At 43.0% G+C, this 27,085-nt stretch overlaps 1 protein-coding gene across 1 annotated transcript; it reads left to right on the plus strand.

Moving 5' to 3' along the window:
• Window positions 1-748: 748 nt before the first annotated feature.
• Window positions 749-25,074, plus strand: zbtb47b (zinc finger and BTB domain containing 47b). The gene is made up of 6 exons (XM_039617511.1): window positions 749-931; window positions 19,910-21,292; window positions 22,366-22,513; window positions 22,962-23,077; window positions 23,817-23,961; window positions 24,588-25,074. Exons 1-6 carry the CDS (start codon window positions 929-931, stop codon window positions 25,034-25,036), a joined length of 2,244 nt encoding a protein of 747 aa, XP_039473445.1. The 5' UTR covers window positions 749-928; the 3' UTR covers window positions 25,037-25,074.
• Window positions 25,075-27,085: the final 2,011 nt, after the last annotated feature.

The raw sequence follows: 27,085 nt of genomic DNA on the forward strand, positions 1-27,085 counted from the left end.
GCTTGGAGCTCCAGAGTGAAGTCTTGGAGCCCATTCCAGCCTTGTGCAGGTCTACAGTCGTGTCCCTGACGTTTTTTAACACGCCCATGGAGAGGCTGGAATTGAAACTAGGATAAAAATGAGAGACTGTTTATTTCCTCTGACGTGAGCAGACCATTGGGTTCTTAATGTATATAAGAGATGGGCGGTGTGGTTCTGTTGAGTGTTTCAAAGCCATTCTTGGCCCCCAGTAGCAGGTAATGGGGCCCTTATAAAGGGGGAATTGCAGTGCGAATTTTTATTTGAAATTTTGCACATTTTGTGGATTATCTCTTAGTTACCATTTTGCACAATGTGCATAACATAACCATATTTCTGCGCTCTTAGCACACACTCAAAAAAGAAAGTTACGATAGCGCAGACGTGTGGCGCCAAATGAAGTTAGGATGACTTCTGTAATATGGGAAACCGGTGAACTCGCTGACCTCCGCATCTGTCTGCCCGAACTGACGTCACACCGTTACAGGAGCGCACAGTGAGAGAAAGCGCACCCGGGGCTTTGCGCCATCTACGCCTGCGTCTGTATTCCTCCTCATCGCTTTAAAACGCTCACGTGCAGTACAAAAGGAGGAGAGAGAGAGAGAGAAGCGCCTGTCTCGCAACTCCAGCGTTAAACAGTACCGTGTCCCTTTAAAAACGTCTGACAAAAAAGCCCATATGATCCCTGAGCTCCAATCACCAATTCCTTCTGCAAAAGCAGCCTCTGCATTTTTGTCTGTCTGAATGCTACAGCAGCACGGGGGGGAAAAAAAGATTGAGGATAAGGCAAAAAAAAAAAAAAAAAACTGGAGAAATGTGACAATCCAACGGTCATTTTCATGGCGAGGGGGAAACTGGTGCGAAAGGAGTTATTCTGGGACTCCTTTGAGCCTCGAAACGCTGGATCAAAATGGTAGGCTACAGAGCAGAGCTGCATTTTTGTTTATTTTTTCCCCTCTCTCCCTCTCTCTCTCTCTCTGTGTCCCTTCTTGATCTCTTGCAAATTTGAGCTACTTAGCAGGCCGATCAAACTTGCCACACTTGCGCGTCGTCGCGATCCCCTACAGCTGGCTGTCACACGCGTGTTTCGTGCTTTGTATCGTTTGCGGTGAAGTTTGTAACTTGCCGACATGGCACAAGTTGAGGGGGCTGGTGGTGGCGGTGTGGGGGGGTGGATCGAAGCAGACCCCCTCTGAAAGAATGCGATGGCTACAATAGCCACATTGATGCGGAGAAGGAGTTAAATTCCTTCATATCGGACGCTTCTGCAAAGCACTCAGGTCGTGACTGGTGCGAGTGAAAGTGCCACCTTTCCTTTCCTTCTCCAAGCGAGCCAGACAGCCGGTGCAGGACAAGTTAGCGAGGCTTTCATGAGAGATGCCGCTCTTCTCGTCTTCATAACTTTATTTTGATTGCGGCTGACACTCAAGTAGAGGTGAAATGATCCTGGAGATGGAAAACATCACCAGTGAGATCTGATAGAAGAAGCTGCCTGGTTATAAATAAATAAATAAATAACGCAAACAAAGTCCAGCTGAAGCTGAAAATGTGCAATATTTTATCGGCTTGTGTCGAGTTTTCTAGGCTGCTGCATGAGGTCAGTCGCTTTAGGGAGACGGCTGATTCGTTTTTTGTACTGACTAATGCTCTCCTCATCTTCTTGTCAGCGTGGATAAGTTGTATTTTCCTCCACGCGTTAGCAGATCGGAGGGTGATTGTGACGGAGAGGCTGAGTTGTGGGAATAGAGGCCGACAGCACAGAGGCAGACAGTCCGCTCTGTCTCCAGGGTCATTTTAGGATGCCTCATTAGGAAAGCATGTGGAGCTTGATGCAGCGGTGGAGTAATCCCAGTACGCGTTCACATCTGGAGGCTTGGGTTAATATCTGGGTCAGGTCAGCGGGGTTAGCCCTGGTGCTCGCTGGGTGGCTTCTGGTGGGAGCAAAGAGGGTGAGGGAGGTCTGATTGTTGTTGTATTTATCTTCTACTTATTTATTTTCTTTTTTCTCGTTTTTTCTTTTGCAAGTGCAGAAGAATAAACTGAGGTCAAGTGCACAGTGTGCATGGCGAATGCAATGCACGAGAGATCAGAGAGGGTGAATCTTTTAACTGTTTTGGTGATTATTTCAGAAATTAGATTGTTGATATATCAAGGGGGGGTTAACCTGGGCTTATGTTGATTTTAATCAACACCGAATGGCTGGATTACACAAAGGGCTTAGCAGCAAAGACAACAGGTGCCCACGGTATCAATTGTTTCTTAACATTGTTATAAAGTCACTCAGATGACCACAAATAGAAAAATAACTCAGTGAAATGAGTCCAAAATGAAAACAACAATAACAAAATCTACACCTATGGAACAAAATGGGTAAGGTGACACACGACAGATGGAAACAATCAACAGGGACTTTCAAAATTAGTACAGAAACACGTAGTAATAAATAAAAAGATTGAAACTGACCACAAAGATTAGTCGAAAACATACACCGAGGGAAAAAAAAACAGACAGAAATCGACCACAGAGGGACATAAAACACCCTAAAAAAGATGCACAATACAAATACGAATGGTCGCAAGAGGTGCAAAGCTACCGCAAAGTGATCTTTAACCTGTTGAGGTGCAGCGGTTAGTGCTGTCACCTCACAGCGAGAGGCTTCTGGGTGCTATCCTGCTCGTTTGGCTTGGCTGCGATGTTTCTGAGTGCAGCTTGCGTGCTCTCTTTGTACCTACGCTGAATTTTGTTTGGTTCTGCTTAGTTTTCTCCCACAATTCAAAGACATGCACGTCAGCTTAGCTGCTGATTGTTAATTTGCGTGGTTGCGTGTCCAGGGTGCACTCTTGCTCTCTTCCCATCTCACCCTAGTTAGACTTTAGCCCCACCCTGACAGGTTTACTGTTGAAAATAAATGGCTGGAGTCTTTTTTCCCATATAGTTCACACTCAGGGGGGGCGTTTGCATGGAGATCCTCCTTTTCAAATGAAAAGACTGTGTTTGGTTTTTTTCTCTTCATTTATTGTGAAAATGTAAATCTGCCTTAGTTTCGCACACACTAAAGACACTTATACTGTACGTTTCTGGCCCTGTGATACAGTTTGGCCTCAGTCAGCATTGTGAGGTCCTAAGCAGCTCCTTCTCTATCCTCCCAGGGTACTGTGAGTTTTTACGTAACTGCCTATTCAGGGCATTCTTGCCCACCCTTGACTTTGAGGCTTCACTGTCTCTGGGTGCTGAGTGAGAGAGCTGTCTTTAGTCTTTGTGACAAGTGCAGTCATTCCCCGAGACCCAGCAACAAACTCCCGCGGACTCCTCCGGCCTCTGGCAGGAGGCCGCTCTCTTGGAAACTCGGAGCATGCTGTAGGTGCTGCTAATTTATGCCCCTGAGATTAAGAACAGTGGACAAGGCTGCGCAGACAGCAAGGTCAAACTCACTGGGCTTATGTAAGGTTTCCTTTGTTCTCGTCGGTTCAAGTGGCACCAGCTTGCTTGAAGTACACTCAGGTTGTTGTTTTATTTTTTTAGGTTTTCAAATAAAGATGTGGATTCATTCATTCTCAGCAGTGCCACCCAGTATTATTGTCTTTGTATCCAAGGGGGGAAAGTTACTCTAATTTAACACTATGGCATAAAAAAAAAGAAAAAGACACTGAACTCCATTATCAAAGAAGCCAGACAGCTTTTTATTTTCCTAATGCTCGATATGAGGATTTCTATTAGCCTTTCATTGTCAGGCATTTAAAGATATTAAGAGAGTTTAAAACGGAGCGGGCTTCTAAAGTGTTCTTATAGCTTTTAGCTAAATTCAGGTCAGCGAGAGAGACTTAGGAGAAGCTTTAGTGCAGATGAGTTTTTGTGCTGTTTTCAGACACTTGCCAAGCAGAAAAGAAGGGATCCTTGATCTAGCAGTCATAACAATGTGTCATAGACATAGATTAATGTTTGGATTTTGAATGGGAATGACATTATTATCCGTTTTAGCTGCTTATCTGTATTAAGACTTGTATAAATAATGAAAATAATAATGCACAGAACTGATTTGAAATGAAAAAGGTCAAGTTAAATTAAAACCTTGTGCCGCCTTAATCTAATATTTATTTATTCGGGATTAAGCCTTAAAGGAACAATTTGATGCATAAATGCATCTGGAAAAAAGATAGAACTTGATTAAAGTATGAGCCACAAGATGGTGAGCTGAAGTTGGGCCAAAAGTGTGAACTTTTACCGGCGAGGCGAACCGGTATCATCAGGGAATCGCACCGTTGTTCTCACCGGTGGACTCCCAAATCCATGTTTGAGATCCTGAACTAACTTCATGCTAGATGTAGCTTTATATAAAAACAAGCACGTTTTCTTATCCCACAAAGCAAATGTGTACATTTGCAAAATGCCTTAACTGTACTGCTGTTGGTGTTCCTTTAAGATTGCATTCATTATTTCCCTGCTGTCCACTTATTGGTTGCAGCTATAGAAAGCTGATGCTCCTACTCTACCTTTTTTTCCCCCTCCTTCTCTGTCCTCTCTGACCTTCTCATCAAACACATCAACGCCCAATGCGAACACACACACACACACGCACATGCACGCACGCGCATTTTGCCACAGCAGAGAGATTCCTGTGATAAGGAGCTCTTTAGAGGCTTGTGTTTGCCTCCTCTCTTTTTGTGTCATGCTATGAAAGGGATAATGAAGATATCAGAGTTTCAGCCTGTGTAATAACCCTCGGGTATGTCTGCACCTGCTCTCTGCTGCACATCAGAGTTATCTGTTGTCTCTAATAGATCACTTCAAAGGTGCATCTTTCACCCAGTGTATCATTCACATGGACAAATTTAAATTTTGTCCCTTTGGACCTGATTTTCTTTGTTTCTTTTTTTGATTTTTTAGAAATTAAAATATCTCTGCAGTTTTGTTTTTTTTTATGCCACAGGTATTTGGCATCACATCCCTGCGTGTACACATGCATGTGCACCCGTGTCGTGCACATGCGTGCGCGGTGCTGGCTTGGGAACAGCGTGTTATGACTCCAGTGGGGCGGTGGTGTGCGAAGCATTGTAACGTGTGTGCGAGGAGGAGATGCCAGCACCACAGGCCCCTCTCTTGGCCGGGGTTCCTGACTCAGCGCTTCCTCTCCCAGCTCATTGGCCCAGACACAAACTTCCTGGCAGAGCTTCAGTGCGGACACTCTAACCTCATCACCCCACCTCCCCCCCTTTCAGCCAGCTCCTTTGATTATCCCAACCGCTCGTCATCTCAGTTCCAAGCCACCGGCGGTTGATGTCTTCTTTCAGCGTCGCTTCTGATTGGGCGACGCAAGCGCTGTCCTCAGCCTCCCCCAAACTGATAAAACCCGTCATCGTCCAGTTCTCAAAGGACTGGCCGCTAAAAGGACTTTGCAAATCGTGCGGCCGAGGCAATCCCGCTCACGCTGTCAAATTTTAATGTACTGTACGTCGCCAAGATGCTGCTCATGCCGTGTTCTCATCCTTATTTTTGTTTGTGCTCCCCAATTTCATGCTCGGGTAAACGCATATCAGTTGTAGATTGGCTTGTCACCTGTGGTTGCATTAACATATAGATGGAAATGTATTTAAATCCAATCAAGGAAGCTGGTGGAGATCCACCAGGGCAAGGCTGGGGCAAGTCCAAACCGCTAGATTAGGATGAGGGCGGGATGGTTGGGGGGGCAACAGTGTGAAAGGGAGATTGGATGTCTAGGATTAGAGCAGCATTAATGCTGATAATATTGTCTTTATTAATTGCAGCCAGCAGTGAATGCTGTGGTTAAGAAAGTTAAATGTTTTAATAGGCTAAAGGGAATAAAATAATTAGCTAAAGTGGTGGAAAGAGAAACTGAATAACCAGCAGCAAACTGTAAAGTAATTTGGAATTTACCTCATCCTATATCTGAAATCGTCTCGCTGTACATTTTACCTGAAATCTCATTTAGCTTTCAGGTTGTTGATGAAAGTCGTATAGAGTTCATTTGACTTTTTCCTCTTTGGATTTGAGGCTTTGTGCCTGCAACTAACAGCGATTCTAATTACTGAGCTTTGCACTTGGACTTTTTCAAGAGAAGATCTGCTGTTCCCGCATCAGTTTGACAGGAGACATTATCCTAAAGCCGGAAATGTAAAAATACAATCATTTGTGTCTTTAATGACAAGTAAGTGAACCACTGGGTAATCCATCCATCCACTTTCTGCTGCTTATGCAGGGCCAGGTCACGGGGGCAACAGCCTAAGCAGAGAAGCCCAGGCCTCTCCCTCCTCCAGCTCATCCGGGGAATACCGAAGCGTTCCTTGGCCTGCCGAAAAATTTAATCCCTCCGGCCTACCCCTGGGCGCCTCCTCCCATTAAAACATGCCCAGAACACCTCACCAAGAAGGCATCCTCGTCAAATGCAAGGTTATTGCATTTGCATTTGACGAGTAAGTGAACTAAAACTAAACGAAAAACTAAAACTAGATGTGAAAAACCTAAAATAAACTAAAATTAAAACCAGCTTTTTGATTTTGTGAACTTGTGAAGCTAACTAAACTAATTATTAAAAATATAGAGAAAAATATATTTAGTTTTGTTACAGCTTGCCTGTTGAGGCATTGATGAGCATGTTTATTGAGACTGGAAGACTCCAAGACTGTCATTCATCTGCTTTCAAAAAGTCTTTCTTGTAATACCTGTGCTGAGACACATGCAATAACAATTAAAAAGACTAAAACTAACGCTGAGACTACTAAAAACTAAACTAAAAACTAAACTGAATTACAACATGCACAGATACAAGCAAATATTTAATAAAAGGTAAACTGAGGAACTGGCTGAGGAGGCAACAACCTCAGTGATCATGTGTGGTTTTAAAATCAGAGCGAGGGACAGTCAGGAGACCCTGGTTAGATGGGAGAGACCGTCTGCAATGATAAGGTCTTAAAGGCCTGTCTGTGTAGAGCTTTATCTTTAGTAACAGGATTTTAAAGTGGATTCTGAATTTCACTGGAAGTCAGTGAAGGGATGCAGGAGTAGGTGTAATACAAGTGAATTGCAGTAATCAAGCCGAGGGAAAAGTTCCAGATGATGGAATGACAGAAAAGGTTTGTTTTTTTGCAATATTTCTTAAGTGAAGGAAACAAAAGTGGGTGAGCCAAAGGCGTAGGCCTTGCTGGTCCAATCCCCGGCTATTTAGTTTGACTCCTCCACCCCTGGATGAATATTCTAATAACCTCAAATCACTGCAGGATCTGCTGATGAGACCTACCGCACAGTTCAGGTGAATGTTGAGCCATTCATCTGCCTCAGACGTGTTATTTGGATGTCTGGTGTGAATAACTCTCTTGGGGTCATTCCACAGCATCTCTATTAGGTTAAAGTCTTGGCTCTGACTGGGCTTCTCCAAAAGGTAGATTTTTAATTTGGTATATTAACTCGTGCGCCTCATCCATCTTCTGTTGAGCTTCAGTGGGCAGGCAGCCACCCTGATATTATTATGCAAGATACCTTGATAGACTTGGCGGCCCTGAAAACCTCTATGCTCCCTCCATCGTAGTTCACTCTGGGACTGTGTTCATGTTTGTAATTAAGCTGTATCCGGCGCTGGATGTTCTTCACGAACAGCTCGTTTCATCAGCCCTCAAAACATTTTCTCAGCAGCGTTTAGGAAAGAGCTGCAGCTTTCTCTGTGGTGTCCTGCCACGGACAGCATGCCTGTTCGGTGATTTTCTCATGACATATTTACAAACAGTGTTAACTACCTCCAGTGGTTCATTTAAGTCGTTAGCTGCTTCTCTGGTCTTCTAATTCACCTCAGTGAGCAATCTGCAGTATGTGTCAGTCATCTCAGTGGAGTGCCTGCTCTTAGGGAAGCTCACCTCAGAACTACACTGATAGGATTTCTAGACACTTTGGCTGTGGTTCTGTCGGTAGTTAAACTGTTCATGTGTGACCTTTACCAGCTTTATGCAAATGAGGAGTTTTTGATTGGAGCTCTTTTGAGACTTCTCGTTCGACGTTCACAGATGCTTCTTATGAGAGCTCTACCTCACACCTCCGCTATCGTTGTCTTGATTGTACTCCAGGTTGCTCACTCCTGACTCCAATTAGCTTGAGTTGATGTCGTTAACCTCAATGATCGCATGCTTTTCAAACCCGCACTGTGAGTCTTTTTCGGTGTAGGCGAGAAAGTTGAAACATACTAGGGTTTTGTGCTTTTTAAGTACTGTAACTTTATAAAAATCTGAACATGTTTTGAAAAAAAACCCCAAATTATATCTCATTGATGTTGTTTACAACAGATGTACTCACCTTTTCTTGCCATTGCCTAGTGCGGTAACTAATGGCAACATCCAGAAGTCATAATATGCTGACTGAGGAAAGTGTTCCAGAAATTACATACGTACTGAACAATTTTGCACCATGCAATTACCTTGAAATACCAACCATCAGTGCCAGTACAGCCTTGCATATCGAAGCAAGAAGCAACATCATCATCAACTGTATGATCTGCAGGAGCTTGGAAGGAAAAGCGACTGGACTTCTTCAAGAAACTTAAAGAAGTCCAGTTGCTTTTCCTTCCAAGCTCCTTAGATTACCTGCAATAACTGAAATGACAATCTTCCCCTTCCAAAAAAATAAGCATGTCTTAATTTATGATCCTTATAAACCATAGAAGAAATTAAGCTTATGCATAGGTTCAATAAGGAGATCTGTAATCACTCATCTTCCTGCTTTCCTGGGTGTTAAGCTTCTGTTCTTTACATCAGTACCACTTTCCCATGATGTCAGGCTCAATACTGACATCTTGTTCAGTCATCTTCTTGGCCGCCTTCTTTGAGCCAATCGGCCACCACTCTGCGTGGTTTAAATCCGTGCTCATTCTCACTTTCACACTCTCAGTCGTGCAACCCACCTCCTCCCCATTTACACCTCCCCAAAGTTGCTCAGAGCTCCATCCAAGCTTCGATCTTCATCTTCACCACCACCAGTATCTAAACTTCAGGGGGTTCCTGTCCTAAATCCTGTCACCTCTGGGATTTTGTTCTGCCATGACGGGTCATCAGAGTCTAATTGCCAAGTACGCTGTTTAATTTCTCCATCTCAATAAATCATGTTCAGTTCTCCCAAATGATGTCTCCTTAATGAACTGGGCATTTCAAGCAGAACTATGTAATCAGATATTCACTGGCAAGCAAGGATTCTGCCCAGACCCTACACCCCTGCTTCACCTGCTCCCCAATGACTCTGAATGGACTATATATAAAACTCTCTTGTGTTATTGGCCGTCTAGTCTGGACAGATGTGGGCAGAGCAGCAACCCATACTTTTGCACTTATTCTGTTTTAGCTACACAGTGAGTCAGTAGCTCTCCATTGATAAATTCCGACATTATGGCCCTCATCTTCCACGTTGAAGCCTCTGGGCTTAACATTTCTTCTGGTGGAAACCCTGCACTGTGAGTAATGTTACACATTTGTGTGTTTTTCTAAGCTGTTGCTACATTTGAAGAAACTTTGCAAGTTAAACATCATGCTCACCCTTCATTCCTTAAATCTCCAAGAGTTGTCTTCAGCAGTGGAGCGTTACTCCAGTGTTTTCTCTTGCTTTCTTTTCTACGAGTTAATGCTGATGTTTTTATCTCCCTGTCATGTTGGACTTGGGGCCAGCTCGATGCTACGTTGACTTTATGCACCACATAAATGTACGGCTGGGCCCCATTTTAACTTCCATTGATATCTCAGTGCCCAGCTCGGTGCCTTAGTGTTTTGGAGACAAAGTCATATTTTTTTGTTCTTCCTCTTTTGAAAGCTTTACCTAAGTTTGAAAAATTTGTAGCTATTTTTAAGGACATTAGTTTCCAGTAAGTTCTCTTAAGGCCCTTCTATACCTAGATTTCATATGCAGGCTTTGGTTCATAGTTGTAGTGTTACCTTTAACTGTCAGAGTTTTCAGTGGAGGACATTTTATTTGTATTTTTTTAAGGAGTGCCCTGGAGTTTGGTTGAATGGTTGGAATAGTTTTTTGCTTTTGTAAAATCGCAGTTTAACACCTTAATCTTCTATTGTTCTTTAAATGTGGTCGGAAAACAGCTTATAGGTGCATTACTAAAACTACCAATCTTTGCTCAGATTTGACAGATTCTGTAGTTTCCATGCGCAGGTATCATAAAAAGCTTTAAAATAAGTTTGCATTTTTTCAGAGTTTGAATTCAGACACATCTTAATTAGTATGTTGTCTAAAGATAGTTTTTTTGTTTTTGATATTGCGTGCCAAGAGTAGTTTTTAATATTCTGATATTTCTGACCGCACAGCTGTTTGATTATTTATGATGGCTGATTTTTCTTTTTCCCAATCTGCCTTACACTCACCACTAGTTTTCTGGATTATATACATAATCCCTTAGTCTACTATCACAAGGTGTAACTGTCAGCCTTAATACCATTATTATCCGATAAACAGTGCCTGCCTGGCGAGTATTAAACTCCACTTTAATGTGGCTGTGCATGTGACCGTGCCGTATGTGTGACCTTAGCAATGAGCTACCCGCTGCTGTGGCTTCCCCTTTACTCATTGAACACTGATTTTTATTTGCATTTTTTATCATAGTACTGTAACGATCACCACAGGGCTTGTTAAACGCAAGACCTTGTCACTTGTGCTATTATCAGTCTGGCTCATTTGTGCAAGAGCAACACGTCTGATGAAGGGATAGCGTGAGTCCTGTTATAGTCAGAGCCTCATCTTTATTTCTGCAGTGTCGTCACCTATGCCAAATTTCGTTACTTCCTGTTTACTGAGGTAGGAGCAAATGCATGTTTACGATGAAGGAATGCATGCATAGAGTTGCGGGCTTATGGTTGGATGTGCTCATGCATCCGCTACTGTATATTCTTCTATCTCAAGGTCAGCGGCAGGTCGCTGTGCTGATTGGATTTAGAGAGCAGAGGAGGGAGTGCAGACTGCAGACAGACGTGATATCTTCTACTCGACACAAGGATGAATTACAAGACAGCAGGCCCACGGCACAGACATGTAAAAGGCCCAAACCACTCCCAAAGAGCCGTACACCAGAGAATAGCATTCATTTTTGTGCGTCTTTGTGATTCATTGGTGGTTTGCAGCTATTTTCTTGGCTGATCATTTTAATCGTTGGCCTTCCCATATGGTTATTTTGCATCAGTAGTTGTTCTGTGCCCCTTTGTTGTTGTTTGAAGTGTATTTATTTAAAAAAAAGACACAGATTTAAAGTTTTAGGCTTGAGATAAGGTCCACAGTGGAGCGCCTCGGGGTCTGAAAAAAAAGCCAATACTAAAATACCTTAAACCTGAATTCTTTCTCATGGTCAGTAGGGGGCATTCTCTGTTGAAGCTTGTTTTCCGCCACTGAGACAAAATAAGGAAAGTGCAATCAATAACTTGAAATTTCAAGTTGGGTATCTTAAACTTGAGTTAATAAGCTCTGCCAATCAGGAAGCTCTGATTGGCAGAGGATTTCCTTGCTAACGAGTAAAGCTTCCAGGAAAGCAGAAGGCGCAGATGCAGGCACACTCAAAATCAGGTAGTGGCAGCACCAGTGAGCTACCAGTGTAGCGCAAACATGAACAAATTGGCGCCAGATTCTTCAGCCTTGAATGCCTTCTAGCAAATGATGACTTCATAAAAGATGTGAAATCACTGAGTTCATGTCGAACTGTTGGACTGCTAAAGTCTTCTGCCTTATGCTTCAGAGTAATAAGAAAATGTGTAGCTTCACAGAGTTTCCTGATTGATAGAGTTAAAAAAGCTAACTTGAAAAAATCTGATTGCAAAGATAAGAGTCGTATTGAAATCTCTGGGAAAATGACCCTCACGTAAGTTGGTACACATCCACACTAAAAAGTCTCCCAGTAAATTGGGACCACTTGCTGGTTTGAAGTCTTATTGATTACAATGCGATGTTTTTTTGTTAAATCATGGTTCTTGGTGGCAGTCATAAGACAATAAAGCCGGGTTTGCTATAGGGTGGGCCAACTTGTAAATAAAAAGCAACTGTACGAGCGAGCGGTTTCTCTCGGTTTTATCGACCCCACGCTTGTGCGGAAACAGGAACTCATAAATGAATGGGTGATACAGTGGCTACTTCCATCTTTTTTATACAGTCTGTGCTGGTAGACCTATTCAATAATCTATCCACAAGCTGACAGTTTTGCAGGCAACTTTCTGTCCGTACTTTCCACGTGTCACAGAGCAGATTTCACCAGAGGATTAAGCCCTGCCAGGATATTCGCCTAGAGAATCAGAATTCACCTCTCCTGATCAGCATCTCTGGGACTAAACCTGTTGTTTGGCGTCAGCAGCAGGGACCGGTCTGGTGAGCACACAGAGGACACAGTGTCAGTCATTACCCTGATGACTTTTTAATGGCTGTCTCATTGGACTCTGCCAGAAATGACATGCCCTTGTCCCGTTCTGTTTGGTTTTGTTTACTCGTGAGCTGATTATTTTCCCGCCACGTACAAGCGCTCTGACGTTACTGCGAGACTGAACTTGCTGCTAAAAAGTGGGTGATCCGTCTGTGGAGAGTTTCTAATCAGGCCTGTCGTGCTTTGCTCCCAACTGACGATGACTCAGCGATAAGAGTGTAGGGGGTGGGCACTGCTCTCCTGCCATCTCCGTGCCAGTGAGTGAGATCTGGCCTGACACTGTGCCCACTCTCCTTCCTCTGGGTGTCAGTCACGTCGAGTCATGCGCCGGACCCCTCAGCAGGAAGCCTGGCTGTGAAGAGGGCTGCTGAGTGCGCTTTTTAGTGCAGGTTGATGTGCTCTGCGGGTGGAAGTGGCATGTCAGACCCCACAGCCGTCTATCGTCCTAGTGGGCAACAAAGGAGCTGGGAATGAGCTCATTCCCAGCTCCTGCTGTCGTCATGCATGCGGATGGCTGGCAGATCTCCTGCATCCCTGATGCTCATGTACAAATGCAGAGACTTCACTGTGCATATGGAGAGTTTGGCATACATTTATTTGTAGATCCCTTCAATGAGCCTTTTGTGAGATTTGTAGTGAAATCCTGCTGAGATTAGAAGTGCAGAAACACTCTAAATCATTGTCACTGGCAGCAGCTTTGTGATCTGATGAATTATATCTCTGTTTTTTGAACTATGGCCACGTTAAAATGTCAAAAACATCAAAAACACGATCACATTTCACATTGTTTGTTTGTTTTGTTTGTTTTTTGTTCTTTTAGGTCAAGATAAAGTCCAAAACTGATATATTCAGGTGGCCAGGATCACATTTTGCGTATGGACACTTGTTCTTTTGTAGCAGTAATTTCTGTTCTTCAACAGTTGTTTTTGGCCCGGCTCACACTTGATCTGTTTGTCTCAGTCACTGTTATTTGAAGTACATGAATCATGCAATACAGTGTCAAAGAGATGCCAGATAGCTTTCTCGAGGCGTTACTGCAGAGTGAGACAAAGTGAGAGCGCAGTTAACTTTGATTTTGGATTTTATTTCTACAAAGAAGGTCTGTGCCGCAACCTGGAGCTCTTTATTTTCAGAGTTGTGCGAGTCAGACTGGAAAAACGTCCTCTGGCACTTTCTCCAAGTCTGCAGATTAAAGTTATTTAGTGTTTTAATATGAATATGAATTTAATCTTCTGCTGGGAAAAAAACTGCAAGTAATCACGTATTGTGTCAATTATGGTTCTTAAAAAGAGACAAATTGCACAAAAAATTGCCATCCAGCATCCAGCTGCACATGAGATGAGGTAGTATCATCACATTTAAAATGCTGGAACATCAAGTTTTTCTTTTTTTTTTGCTGTGAAAATTCTCAAACAGGCAGTTATTATTTCTTTGCTGTTGATCAATTTTCTGTTGATCTCTTTCCTTCCAATTCCTCTCTGAAACACTGACAAAAAAGTGATGACCATCTACAGACTGTTCATGGCAACAGTAATATTTCCATGGAAAATAAATACTCAATAATAACCTTTGTTAATACACTCTCCAGCCACTTCAGCTCCTTGTAAACACAAATATCTAATCTGCCAGTCACATGGCAGCATCCTGGTGTCTTTAGGCGTGCAGACATGGTCAAGACGACCTGCTGACGTTCAAACTGAGCATGAGAACGAGGAGGAAAGGTGATTTAACTGACTCTGAGTGTGACACAGCTGTTGTTGGTCTGAGTATTACAGAAACTGCTGATCGACTGGGATTTTCCCACACGGCCATCTCTATTGTTTGCAGAGAATCGCCTAAAAAAGACAAAATATCCAGTGAGGGGCAGTTAACTGCTCATTAATGCAAATATCTAATCAGCCAATCACATGGCAGCAGCCCAGCGTATTTAGACATGCAGACATGGACCTGCTGAGCTTTAAACTGAGCAATTTGGACAGAAAAGTTCCAAAAATGAGGAAATATTCTGGGAGCGGCGGCTCTCTTGGCGAAAACGCCTTGTTGAGACAGAGGTCAGAGGAGACTCCTTCGAGCTGATAGGGAGGCAACAGTAACTCAAATAACCAAAGAGCATCTCTGAACACACAACACATCAAACCTTGAAGCTGAAGCACACTGTAGCACTCCTGTCAGCTGAGAACAGGAAGCTAGAATTTGCAAGGGTTCACTAAAATTGGTGATTGATCGGCCCAAACCAGTACCAGTAAGATGTACCTAATAAAGTGTCCTGTGACTGTAGGTGTATTGAATTGCATGTAATTTTGCAAAGCTAGCCTTACATGCTTATTACTAATGTGAGCCACAGCGCTCAGACATGGTTGTGATTTAACTGGTGAATCAGATATTCAGTAAGATAATACAATAAGAGATAAACAGATACACAGTAGTGGTAATTTTTGCTCTTGTTGTCCAGCTCTAGCCAGACTAGTCCCTTCTGAAACGATGAAGAAGCTGATGTAAGAGGACACTGAGTTCAGTCGGAGCAGTCTGTGGGCAGACTGAGAGAAAGCTTTAACCCCCTGCAGTGTTTTCCCCCTGGGACTCCCTCCTGCCTGAATACAACCTGCCCTCCCTCGCACTATTGATGCATCCGTGACTCGGTGCTGTGCTCTGACATTGGCCCCTGCTAATGGCTCACCGGTCAGCAAGCAAACAAGACAGCCAGGGTAGATGTTGTTTGCCTCTCTCCTCGTAATTCAAGGTGTGTGTGCAAAACAGTGACTGAATTATGTAGATTTCTGGAGGATAACACATGTCTCTGCTTTGTTTTAACACAACCAAAAATGTTAAAAAGGATGAACAACTGAGTTTTACTCTGCATACGGATTAAGACATACATGCGCTCCCCCTGCTAGTGGCCTCACGATCATTTTTAACAGATAAACATCATCTGCGTTGCCTGAATCAGACAGGGGAACTTTTAAAATGGCAGCTCTGCAGAGGTCACGGAGCAGTCGCAGCCTGTAGTCAGACCGCGCAGTGATCGAGACTTTATAGAGCAGTAAATCCACCCAGACTATCCATGAAAAGGTGTGGGAGAGAAGGGGCATTCTCACCAGTGAAAGTCAGATTAGAAAGAAGGGTTTCATCCTCACACTCAGCTCTGTCTGGCTCAGGTCCAGCTGCCGAGGCGCTGCCAGGAGCAGACCATCGGCTCTGACATGGCTGAGCCGGGTGAGGATTCAACACTTCTGTATTTTTTTAATCACTTTGACTGACGTTTTATCTGTGGGCTTGACTTGCACCTCAGAGTCTGACCTCTGTATGAAGATAATTAAAGCAACACTAATTCGACACCAATAATTGGTTTTTAAAAAAAATGCTCTCATGAAAGATGCAGACACCTTTTGGGCCAACGTGACCCAGTTCCTATTCCATCACCTCTTCATCAAAATTAGATTAATGATAAAGAAGTTTAAAACCGCCAGTTTCTATTAAAGCATTGCTACTGGCAGTTTGACACATGCACACATACTTGAGTGAATTATGTTTTCTTTAATACAGCATCCCATTATGACCATTAAACAGTAGCTGGCTGTGGATTTGTATAATCTATCGCCTTTCAGATTTTGACATTTACAGTCATTCTAAATCCTCCATCAGGTCAATTAGTGTAATGTTTGAATGAGAAATGCTGTGAAATAATACATGTACAATAACAGTACAGCTGGGGTTGAGTTAAATATCCCAAGTAAGTCTGCAGTGGATGGAGTGTTACCTTGTTAACCGATGCCAACAACAAAATACATGCTTTATTGTTTCTATGGGACTAAAGTGCATCAGTCCTGAGAGCTACCTTGCAAAAGACAGACCTGCTAAGGCATGGGTGGGATATTAATTTTCCCCAGGGGCCACATGAGAAACTAGGAACGTTCTGGATGTGTGCATCAATGAGCTAAACTCATTATTAATACTATCTCTTTATAAGCTTATTGATGCGGCCCTCCACAACAGTGCCAGTTTCTCATGTGGCCCCCGGGGAACATGAAAAGTCCACCCCTGTGCAAAGACCTCTACAGTGCAAAAGGATCCTCTCAGATTGTTGTGTTTGGCAGAAGATGAAATGAGCTGCGTGCAAAGGGTGCGCAGAGCTTTGATTGAAGCCGGTTTAAATGACGCCTCGTGTTGGGCGCGTCAGTAAATCCCCCTGGCGGTGTGTTTTTCGCAGGTCAGGCCACATATGAATAATGTATTGGGAGACATCTGACTGAGAGGCTGGTTAAAGGTGGCGCTCTCTCTAATGACAGCAAACAAGCTCTCTCCCTGACATTTCCAAGGAAAGGAGTGAGACGGAGAGAAAAGGGGGGTGAGCGAGGGAGCTAATGGCAGACGGGATCAGGGGAGTCAGATGAGTCTTTCAATTCAAAGCACTCAGTGAATTTGTTTGGATACAGTGTGTTGAAATGTGACAAGATAACTTTGTCTTTGACACACGGTGTGACATCCACGGCAGCCGTGTCGTAACTACAGCTATTTGCAGATGGATTAAATTATTTAAAAGCGTCTGTCAAGATGAAAATAATGGATTTGTTCACTGATTTAAACCTTTCTGTCATCTAGGAACCTTTAGGCATCTACCTGCAGAATGATGAAGTTATGCACAACCAGTTACTACGGATGAAAGACTTTATCACTAGTAGCTAGGTAAATTATACCAACTCCTTGAGTTGGCTAGGAGCTCTTTTTGACTTTCTAGTGTTTTGTTTTGGGATTAAAGGTTATGAAAGCGGTGAAACAAATCTCCATGGTGCCTTGTTACCTCCCACCTGGGCTGACCTGCTGCCATAATTACTGCTGTTAAGGTTTCCTTTTATTACAAATAGAAGTATGATAGGAAGTTGAGGAGGTGTTGTAAACATGCAGCAGCTCAGTGCTTAAAGAAAACAGAGATGGTGAATCAACATTTGGTCAGACCACCTTTATTCTTCAACACAACCTGAACTCTGTTAGGGAATCTTTGTTGTCATTTCTTTAAGTAGTTCCGGGAATGAACTCGTTCAGATCTTTACTGACAGTTTTTTAAGCTCTTCTTCTTCCGTTGGTTGTCTTTTCTTCTGATTTCTGTCAAAATGATCCCACACTTCTGCCACACTGCACACTCCATGCCTGATCGTGTTGCATTGTGTGTTTTTTTTTATTGTACTGGCAGTACATTCAAACCTTAAATGTACATTTGGAGGCTACTTAAAGACAGACCACAGACCTTGAAAGAGTAGCTTGGTCTTCTGCTATACTGACGGCCACATTTTTAGCCAGATGAGTGTAAGTATAAATGCAGGTAAAACATGTTAGTCTATAATATCTCATTCAACATTTTACAGCAAGTGCACAAACCTAAGCGGTACTACACTCATTTAGAATCTTGTTTTTGTGAGTCAGTGTGGAAAACAGTATGTTCTGCCTTATAATTCAAAATATAGTTATAGGGAATAAACGCAAACTTTAAATTAAAACATGCTGTTGGTTCTTTTATTTTTAGTCATGGATGTATTTGAATGTATTGGTGCTCATCTTCTAGAATTTAATCTTTGACTGCATTGTCCTGTTTGAATCCCAGAAGAAGAAGCAGATCGTTATCACCATAGGAGCATAACTTCCAGTCTGCAACTTATACTTGATCTGATTAAGGCTGCTGCGTTTTGCCCTTGGGCAATGTCTGTAGCCTTGCATGGAGAGAGATAACCCGATCTCCTCTCCTCTAGCTCAGAGTCCAATTTAGCAGCTCAAAACTATGAATAAATCTAACACTCCATAATTGAATTCTTCAAACAGAGCAGATTTTCAAGGTTAGGCCCAAATGCAAATCCATTTTTCAGGCTGCACAATGAAAAGTCATTTTCAATGATCTTAGGAATAAAATATGTCGTGAAGCAAGGAAAACAAAGTACTTAGATATATTTTTACAATAAAGGAGACGCACAAACATTGTAGGAGACATGAAGTGTGATTCACGCCCATTAAAAGTCTGTCTGTTACTTAAATACCATGGTTATTATTGTCTGACAATGAAATGCATTATGAATAAAATGTATTTCCTTCTTTTCTTTGTTATATTTTTCGCCCTGCACATGCAGCTGAATATACTCAAAAATAAGAGGTGTAGAACTGTAATTAGGGCTTGCCGCTGTATCGTCTCTGGCAGTGTGTTAACCAAAACAAGGCTTGTATCAATACTTATCCTATTCTACCTTCAAAAGGTGCCCTGAATTATAATTTCCATTAATTGTTCGGAGGGTTAGTTAGTATTTATTCAGCATGGTTTCCCTAATTATTTCTCCGGACGTGTTTTGTCGTGTGCATAATTCGTCATTCCTCTGGGACAGTGTTGTGAGTGGGTGTGCTGAGAGAGCCGGCTAATAGGGGGGAAATGGCATTGAATACCAATGCACAGAGCAGTCAGTCCTTGCAGAAGAGGCCAGACACTCTGTTTGTGTTTGTTGTGTTCGGCTGTGTGTGTGCGCGCATTTCTGCTGTCTGTGCATGGATGCACATCACATATCCTTGTGTGTTTGAGTGTGTGTGCGGTGTTTGCTGCTCTGTCCCCACTCACATCCCGTCTGGATCGAAACCCTGCCCTTCCTGTGCTAAAATAAACCCACCTTGGGAAGTTGAGGACCTTGCACAGAGCGCTGAGTGTTACACCTTTTGATTTTTCACTGACTTGTGTCTTGCTTCTTAGATGCAGCGAATGAATTTGTGCCACACGTCACAGTAAAACCATAAAAGTTTATTTCAGTATAATTGTAGCTCTTGTTACATTTCTTCTTATTTTGAGAGAGATCATTTAGCCAAAAACGTCCATGTATTATGGTTTATCTACATTTAAAACATCTACCAGTACCAAATACAAGAGCATTCATCTGCTCCGATCATTTGCCCTCTGTGTTTGTATATGTAATTATAACTCAATAAGAAAATGCACCCAATGAACTGATAATACAATTAAGAAGTGACCTATAGCTACATTTCAAAAACTGTCTCAACCTTGAGTTTTAAACGATCCCATTAATGATTGACTTTGAGTTCTGCGGGTGAGGAGATGCTCGTATTGATCCTCTAAAAGGAGAAACCGTCTGTCAAAGGAGGTTTTATGAAAACACAAATCCCTATTGAGCCAGCCTAAGTTACAGAGGCCTCACGGGGTTTCTCCACACCACTGAGCAATCCAGCAGCCTTTCTAAAGTTACCTCAGCGAACACAACTCAGCATATTTACATAAGGAAACCTGGGCACTTAAAGGACTTGTCCTTCTTGGCTTAAATCCACAATTGTATGTTAACTGAGCAGACTCGCTCAGATTAAAGTAATGCATTATAAGTTCCAGAAAAGTAACTGAGGGTACACTGTCGTAGTAGTTTCGATGGTGAAGTTTAAAGAGCTTCTTTACTATAATATTTATTGGCTTTTGAATGATTATGACACATTTTTCTCTGTCTCACTTCTTCCTTTCACTTTCTTTTACAGCTCATAGTGGAGAAAACCACAGACTTCCCCTCTGCTGAGTTCTCTCTAGTGGAGGATGTGGCTCTGCACTTTACCTGTTTGATGGACAGGCTGAATGAGCAGCGCCTCTTCCAGCCTGACCTGTGTGACGTTGACATTGTTCTTGTGCGTCAGCACAGCACCTTTCCGGCCCACAAGGGTGTGCTGGCAGCTTACAGCCCTTTCTTCCACTCGCTTTTTGCCCAAAGCAAACAGCTGCGGCGGGTAGACCTGTCGCTGGATGCCCTGACCTCTCAGGGCCTTCAGCAAATCCTCAACTTCATTTACACCTCCAAACTGCTGGTGAGCAGCCGCACTGTCCGCGACGTGCTCAACGCCGCTACCCTGCTTCAGATGAGCGACATCGCAGCCTCCTGTCACGACCTTATCAGCAGTCACTCGCTGAGAACCACCTGCACAGATATGGCCAATCAAGAAGGGCATGCCAGCAGTGAGCCGGCTTCTGTAGCGATGCCCCCCAGCCAGATGTACCGCGAGATCAAACAGGAGTCAGAGCTCGGCAGGGTGTACACGAGAGAAGGAAACAGCCCTTTTTCTGTCAGAGTAGAAGAGACGGGCAAGACGGCTTCTCAGGCAAAGCAGTACTACCAGAAGGAGGAAGGCTTGGGAAGTGGGGCCGGCACAGGTGTGGCTGGTTTGTGTAAAGTGGAAGGAAATGGAGAGGAGTCAAAGACAGCAGATGGCCACGCCTCCTTCAACAGAGATCAGATCATCGTCGAAGTCAACCTTAATAACCAGACTCTTAACGTCTCAAAGGGATCAGAGGGCAAATCGGCGACTTCTACAGAGACTTCCACCATGTTTGGCCGCTGCCGTAACAATCAGCAAGACTCAGAGGGCGATGAAGAGAATGAAGTGGAGAACGATGATGCAGATGGAGAAGAGGATGTTGACGACTTGAAGAGGGGTGACATATTGGGGCAAAGTAGTGAAGAGGAAGATGAGGAGGAGGATGAAGAAGAAGAGGAAAACACCCTCAACATTCCAGGCTTGGAGCAGCCAGCCATTATGGATCGACCTCGTCGGGGCACCAGAGCCTTGGCTATGGCTGGTACCACTGCCTCTCTGCGGCAGACGCTTGCAGAGGCCACGCTGGCCAACCAGCGGCAGGGCGGGAAGAGGGCGCTGGACCCGGAGGGCCTGGGCCAAAAAGTGAGGCTGGAGGAGAAGCAACATTACCCATGTAAAAAGTGTCCTCGCATCTTCAACAATCGCTGGTACCTAGAAAAACACATGAACGTCACTCACAACCGCATGCAAATCTGCAATAACTGCGGAAAACGCTTCCTGCTAGAGAGCGAGCTGCTGCTGCATCAACAGACTGACTGTGAGAAAAGCATCCAGGTACGATTAAATTATAATCATTGTATAACTTATATGCTTGGGGACTATGTCTTTCAGCTAACATAATATAGATCTATGAGTCTTGTTTTGGGCAGTCCAGGTGTCCGTTCCCGGACAAGCCCCCATTATTATGCTAGGTCTAGCTCAAATACATTAAAGTTAACTGAAAAGATAAGTCAATAGGATGAAAAAGTGGTACAAGTGACCTCAAAGGTGCTGCAGAGTGGACAGCGAGAAAGGCAGGGAAGGACACATAAACAAGGAATCTACCTATATAAGCTCAGCCAACAAGCTAGCAAAGGTGCTTGCCCGTCAGATTGGAGCTTGGAAAACTAAACACGTAGTAGGATGTAACAGCAATAACTAACCTTAAAACTTGTTACTTCCTGGCAGTGCTAGCTACAGTTGTCAAAGTAATATGTTTTGCAAACACTACATGGGTAAAAAAAAACCCTAAAAGACACTTTTTTTTAAATAAATTAAGGTTTAGCTAAAGGTGTGAAGCCAAACCTATGTGTTGTTTGAATCGGTTAAACTAAATATGACTTTTGTTTGTGGTTATTATACCTGATTTTTGTCAGTCTTTTTTGTAGGACAGCCCTCACTTCACACCAGAACTGTTCCTTTAAGTCCTAGCAGTGCTACCTGTTCTGATATCAGTTTTATTTTAGGAAGTTGTTTTATAGAAAATAAAATAAACCGTCTTTTAATGCATAATTGTTATTTTGTTTCTAATTAATATATGCATAATTGCAATCACTAAAACCAGTTGGAGTCAGTAACTCAGTCAAATGGCAGTCAGTAATAATCAGTTCTGATATGTCTCACTACCTCCAGTATTACCCCTCGGCACCGAGCAGCTGGACTCCTGCTGTGGTTTTGAAGATCATTTGCTTCTTTAATCTAGTGACTCTAATTGCTTTTTTGCTACAGTGCATGCTCAAGTGTCTGTATAAACACACACACACCTGGATTGTATTTGTAAAGACTGTTCCAGATCACAATCTCTTTAATATCTCATCCCCAAGTAAATTCCAGTAATCATTCCCCGCTCGCTCTCGTGTTTCTTCAAGTGTGTGACCTGTGGCAAAGCCTTCAAGAAGCTGTGGTCGTTGCACGAGCACAACAAGATCGTCCATGGCTACGCCGAGAAGAAGTTCTCCTGCGAGATCTGTGAGAAGAAGTTTTACACGATGGCCCATGTCAGGAAGCACATGGTCGGTGAGTGACAGTAAAATCAACTATCCAGGTTGATCACTTTGTTCCCGTGTGTTTCTTTAGGCTTCCCTTTTCCACATCCCACTGATTGTTTGGCAGGATTTGTTTTGGGTGTTGCTTTCCTTTTCCATTTTCTGGAGAGATAAGCATCTTACTTCCCAGATGGGCTTACCTCACTCTATGCTACTGCAATTTAAGGGGTTCCTATTATCCAAGGACTATTAATAATATGGTCCTAATGAGCCACTTTCTAGTATAGGAGAGATTGGACAGACATATTCAGACTTAAGATGGAAGAAAAAGATGAGATGGACCCTTTGCCCTCAGCATTTATTTAGTAAAAAATAACCTCAGTGTTGTTCCTTAAATGCTTTAGTTTAATTTTAGTCATGAGTGGCTCAGTATTGAATCACACAAACTAAGCATGCTCTGTGTTTGTGCCTTTGTGTAGCCCATACGAAGGACATGCCATTCACCTGTGAAACGTGTGGGAAATCATTCAAGCGCAGCATGTCCCTGAAGGTTCACTCTCTACAGCACTCAGGAGAGAAACCCTTCAAGTGTGAGGTTTGAGCTCCTTTTATACACTGCAGCTCTCCACTATACTTGAGTGATGAGGTAGATTTAAAGATATTTAAAATTATTGGCGCTAGGAGTGTCATTTAAATCTGAGAAATTCACAGGTTGAGATCAAGTAAACCATAGTCAGATGTCCAGATATGCCGGTCTCGATTAAAAAACACTGATTGTTTAAAAAACACACACATAGATCTAGTCAGAGCGTCTCTTAAGAAGTTTCAATGAAAGAATGTCTGTTCAAGTTCAATTTGGGATTTTTTTTAAACAAGACTGTGACAAAAGACCACCAGCAGGTAGTTATTCAATACTGAAGCGTTCGCTGGGTGCTTACAGTGACATCATAAATTATTTAGGTTGGCTGAGCGTTCACCATACAGGTGATCAGTCCTTGATGATAGAAGTCTCAACTGGCTGCTGAAAACGCTCTACTTGTTTAACTACTTGTTTAACAAAGAAAGCATATTTTAAAAAATATCAACTTTTTTTATAAATGAAAACTGAACGCCATGTCTAATAGGTTCACAGGAAGGTCAAAAAAAGGGCAGTTTTGATTTGGTAGTACATTTTCCAGTCTTGCTCAAGTCAGTCCCAGTGTGTTTTGTTGAAAAAAACATGCACGAGTTCTGCTTTTTCTCCACAATGACTGAAGTACAACCTGTCGAGTCCATCTTTGACAACCAGCTGTAAAACGACTTTGTGTAAAACTGTTTCCTGTGCGCCGTTTCAGAACTGCAGCGAGCGCTTCCAGTACAAATACCAGCTCCGCTCCCATATGAGCATCCACATCGGACACAAGCAGTTCATGTGCCAGTGGTGCGGAAAGGACTTCAACATGAAACAGTACTTCGATGAACACATGAAAACACACACTGGTGAGTCCCTTTCTTTTGGTTGTGTTCATGTTGCTTCAGAGCAGAGCAACATTTGTTTTAACGGAGCATTTTTTTATATATTATTTATAAATATTGCAGAATTAAGCTGCAAACACTGACATCTTTGTGTCTATGCAAAGCTTATTTGCACACCCAGCAGATGTGAAGCCCTATTATTGTTCATGTTGGAGTTTTGTGGCCTCGCCGTATTCCTTTGATTTAACTCAGCTTTGCTCTTCAACAAAACTGCTGAGAGAAACGCGTGACTCTTTAGCTGCTTGATTGTTTTTATCTTTTATCCGTTTGTTGCCGTGCAGGTAACATCAATTGGACTATTAGAATTCTTTTACTGGAAACAGCTGCCTGCCACAGCTGGAAGAGATTCTGGTGGAGAGCATTCAGAGTGAATTAAAACAGTCAAGTCACAGGCCATAAATCAAAACTATGTTCTGAAAGATACTGAAAAGGTCAGAGGAGAACTGCAGAGTTACTGCAACCAGCCGCCCTCCACGTCAGAGTCATTTGATGTATTGCGAATATAAAAACACTGATTCTGCGGCATTAAACTTAACGATGCATGTTGAGAACGTATCGAGCAGGCGTCTTTTGTGTCTCCTGTTTTGCAGGAGAAAAGCCGTACATCTGTGAAATCTGTGGGAAGAGCTTCACGAGCCGGCCCAACATGAAGCGCCACCGCCGCACCCACACCGGAGAAAAGCCATACCCATGTGAGGTGTGCGGCCAGCGTTTCCGCTTCTCAAACATGCTCAAGGCCCACAGGGAGAAGTGCTTCCGCGTCACCAACCCCATGGTTCCCGACGGCAACGGTGACCCCCTGGGCCTCGACCGGCCCTTGGCGCCACCCGCTGCGGACTCTTCCGGTCAGGCCCAGCTGGGCACGGCACTCCCTGCCACGTCCGTGACTACACCCGCTGCTGCCTCTAGCCCCCACCCCCTCCACGGCACCCAGCTGTCCCTCCCCCTGCTGCACTCCATGGGAGGGCTGCCTCCCACCCCGCATTTACCCCCGCCGCCTCCACTGTTTTCTGCTGGTAGGATGAACTCCAACAACTAACAAATCTCTGTAGCATTGAAAGCACTTTGTTACTTTTTGTTTTATTGTTTTTCTTTGAGCTTTTAAGAGGACTCCTGCAGAGGGAGAGTGATGCGCCTCAGTGACATTTACACAGAGGGGAAGAACAGAAAAAAATGCTACATGGAGGCCTCGTCAAAAAAAGAACAAAGAACACACACACATACAGCTACCACAGTAATAAATAATTATTTTTTACTCTGTTGAATACAATAGATAACCTCAGAGTCCAGTAGGACGTTTCACCGTTACTTTTCGACTCATAAATTTCACAGATGTGTCCTGGTTTGATTTGAGATTTTTTCTGACAACTCGCCTCTCTCCAGAGCCTTGCACAATGCATTGATTGTAGCATCTTTTACGAAAGGGGAGGAAGCGCTTCCTAAATCTCCACTCATACTGGGGTCATGAGTCGAGGGAGAACCACGTGATAATGAGAAGAAATGATTTATTTTTTGTTCTCGGCCAAGATGTAGCGAGCGGTTCTGGTCAGACCCAGCAATAACCAAATGCTGATTTGTCTTTGAGCGTATACATGTATATGGCGTTGCCAATAACCAAATCCTGTTAGCTCACCTGCTATAGTTAAGTAATGTAATTCAGCATTTATAATCGATCCTGCACCTTACATTTAACTCCAGTGATATTTAAAGTGTACTCCTAACCGTCTTCGTTTTTATTATTGTGAATAGTGTGTAATTCGTGGCACGTTACGTCATTTCTTTTGATTTTTTTCTAAGGACTTAAGGAGAAGTCGTGGCGCGTGGAGAGTCGGCCGTGCAATGCAGCGTGTGGTGTTCGTGATGGTGTGTGTGCGTGTTTGAGATGTGAGGCAGAGACTTGAGATAACAATCCTCAGATCAACGTTTAGCTAATCAACATGCGAGCTTCCCCGAGTCAGGAGATGGAGTAATTTGTCGACTCTAATCTTTTTTTTGTTTTTTGCTTTTTTTTGGCTTACATTAAGCAGGCGTGCATCGTCTCCTGCGAGATCTGGCTCTGAGATGTTATGGCACTTTTCTGTGACTTGTTAGTAAAACCTGATGTACTCTGACCTACAATATACGTGTAGGATGAAATTCTATGTTACTGTTATTGTTATTTACTGCTTATTTTCCCAACTAAACCCTGTCTATGTGTTAGATGAGTGTAGGGAGAGCAATGTTCAGAAAAACGTGCTTACGTAGCCGAATCAAATGGCCACATTTCATTGCAATAACATGTAATCCGTGTTGTGAAGTGATAAATACTAAATTAGAATCTAACAATTAAAACTCTTAAAGAGTACTGGCAGAGATACATTTTGGCGGCCACTAAAAGGAGCCCTTAGTGGCGAATTATATTATAACAGAGTGATTTATTTTTGTTAAAACAGTAACGTGTAGCAGCTAATTAAAACTGGGGAAGCGCAGCGTAATACCCCTGAAAAAAGGCTTTGGCTCTGTGTACACTTTTGGCTATTGTGTGTCATAACTCTACCATAGGAGATCTGGAAAAAAAATCAAGATCCGAGTATAAACTGCTTAAAGGAATAGGTTGGAATTATCTTTATTTGCGTTCTCGTTGAGAGCTGAATAAGAAAATTGGTACCACTCAAATATCTTGACTATTTCTTAACCTGCACACCATAGTGACCAGAAATTGTAAGTTTTTAGTACAAATTTAAGATATTTTATTTGTGATTTGGGGGTCTTTGGATGGAATTTCATCTGTACACTCACTGGCCACTTCATTAGCTACACCAGTAAATTGGTCATTAATGCAAAGAGCTAATCAGCCCATCACATGGCATGTAGACATGAGGTCAAGTGGTCAAGTTCAAACTGAGCATCACAAAGCTGAACATGGTGTGGTTGCTGGATTCAGACTGGTCATAGTATTTCAGTCTGAAAAAGAATATAACATAAAGTGAGCAGCAATTCGAGGCATCAAATAGGCACTTGCTGCACAAAAGGTGTGCAGAAGAGCATCTCTTAACATATTAGCAGCAGAAGACCACACTGGGAGGCACTCCTGTCAGCTAAGAACAGG

The sequence above is a fragment of the Oreochromis aureus genome, linkage group 9 (genome assembly GCF_013358895.1).
Source record: "Oreochromis aureus strain Israel breed Guangdong linkage group 9, ZZ_aureus, whole genome shotgun sequence".
NCBI classification, from domain to species: domain Eukaryota; kingdom Metazoa; phylum Chordata; class Actinopteri; order Cichliformes; family Cichlidae; genus Oreochromis; species Oreochromis aureus.

Bases quoted from the DNA above. Each gene is read 5' to 3' on its own strand.
- zbtb47b (XM_039617511.1), top strand. The intron at 21,293-22,365 runs GTACGATTAAAT...TGTTTCTTCAAG, and splicing joins ACTGTGAGAAAAGCATCCAG to TGTGTGACCTGTGGCAAAGC. The intron at 22,514-22,961 runs GTGAGTGACAGT...GCCTTTGTGTAG, and splicing joins TGTCAGGAAGCACATGGTCG to CCCATACGAAGGACATGCCA.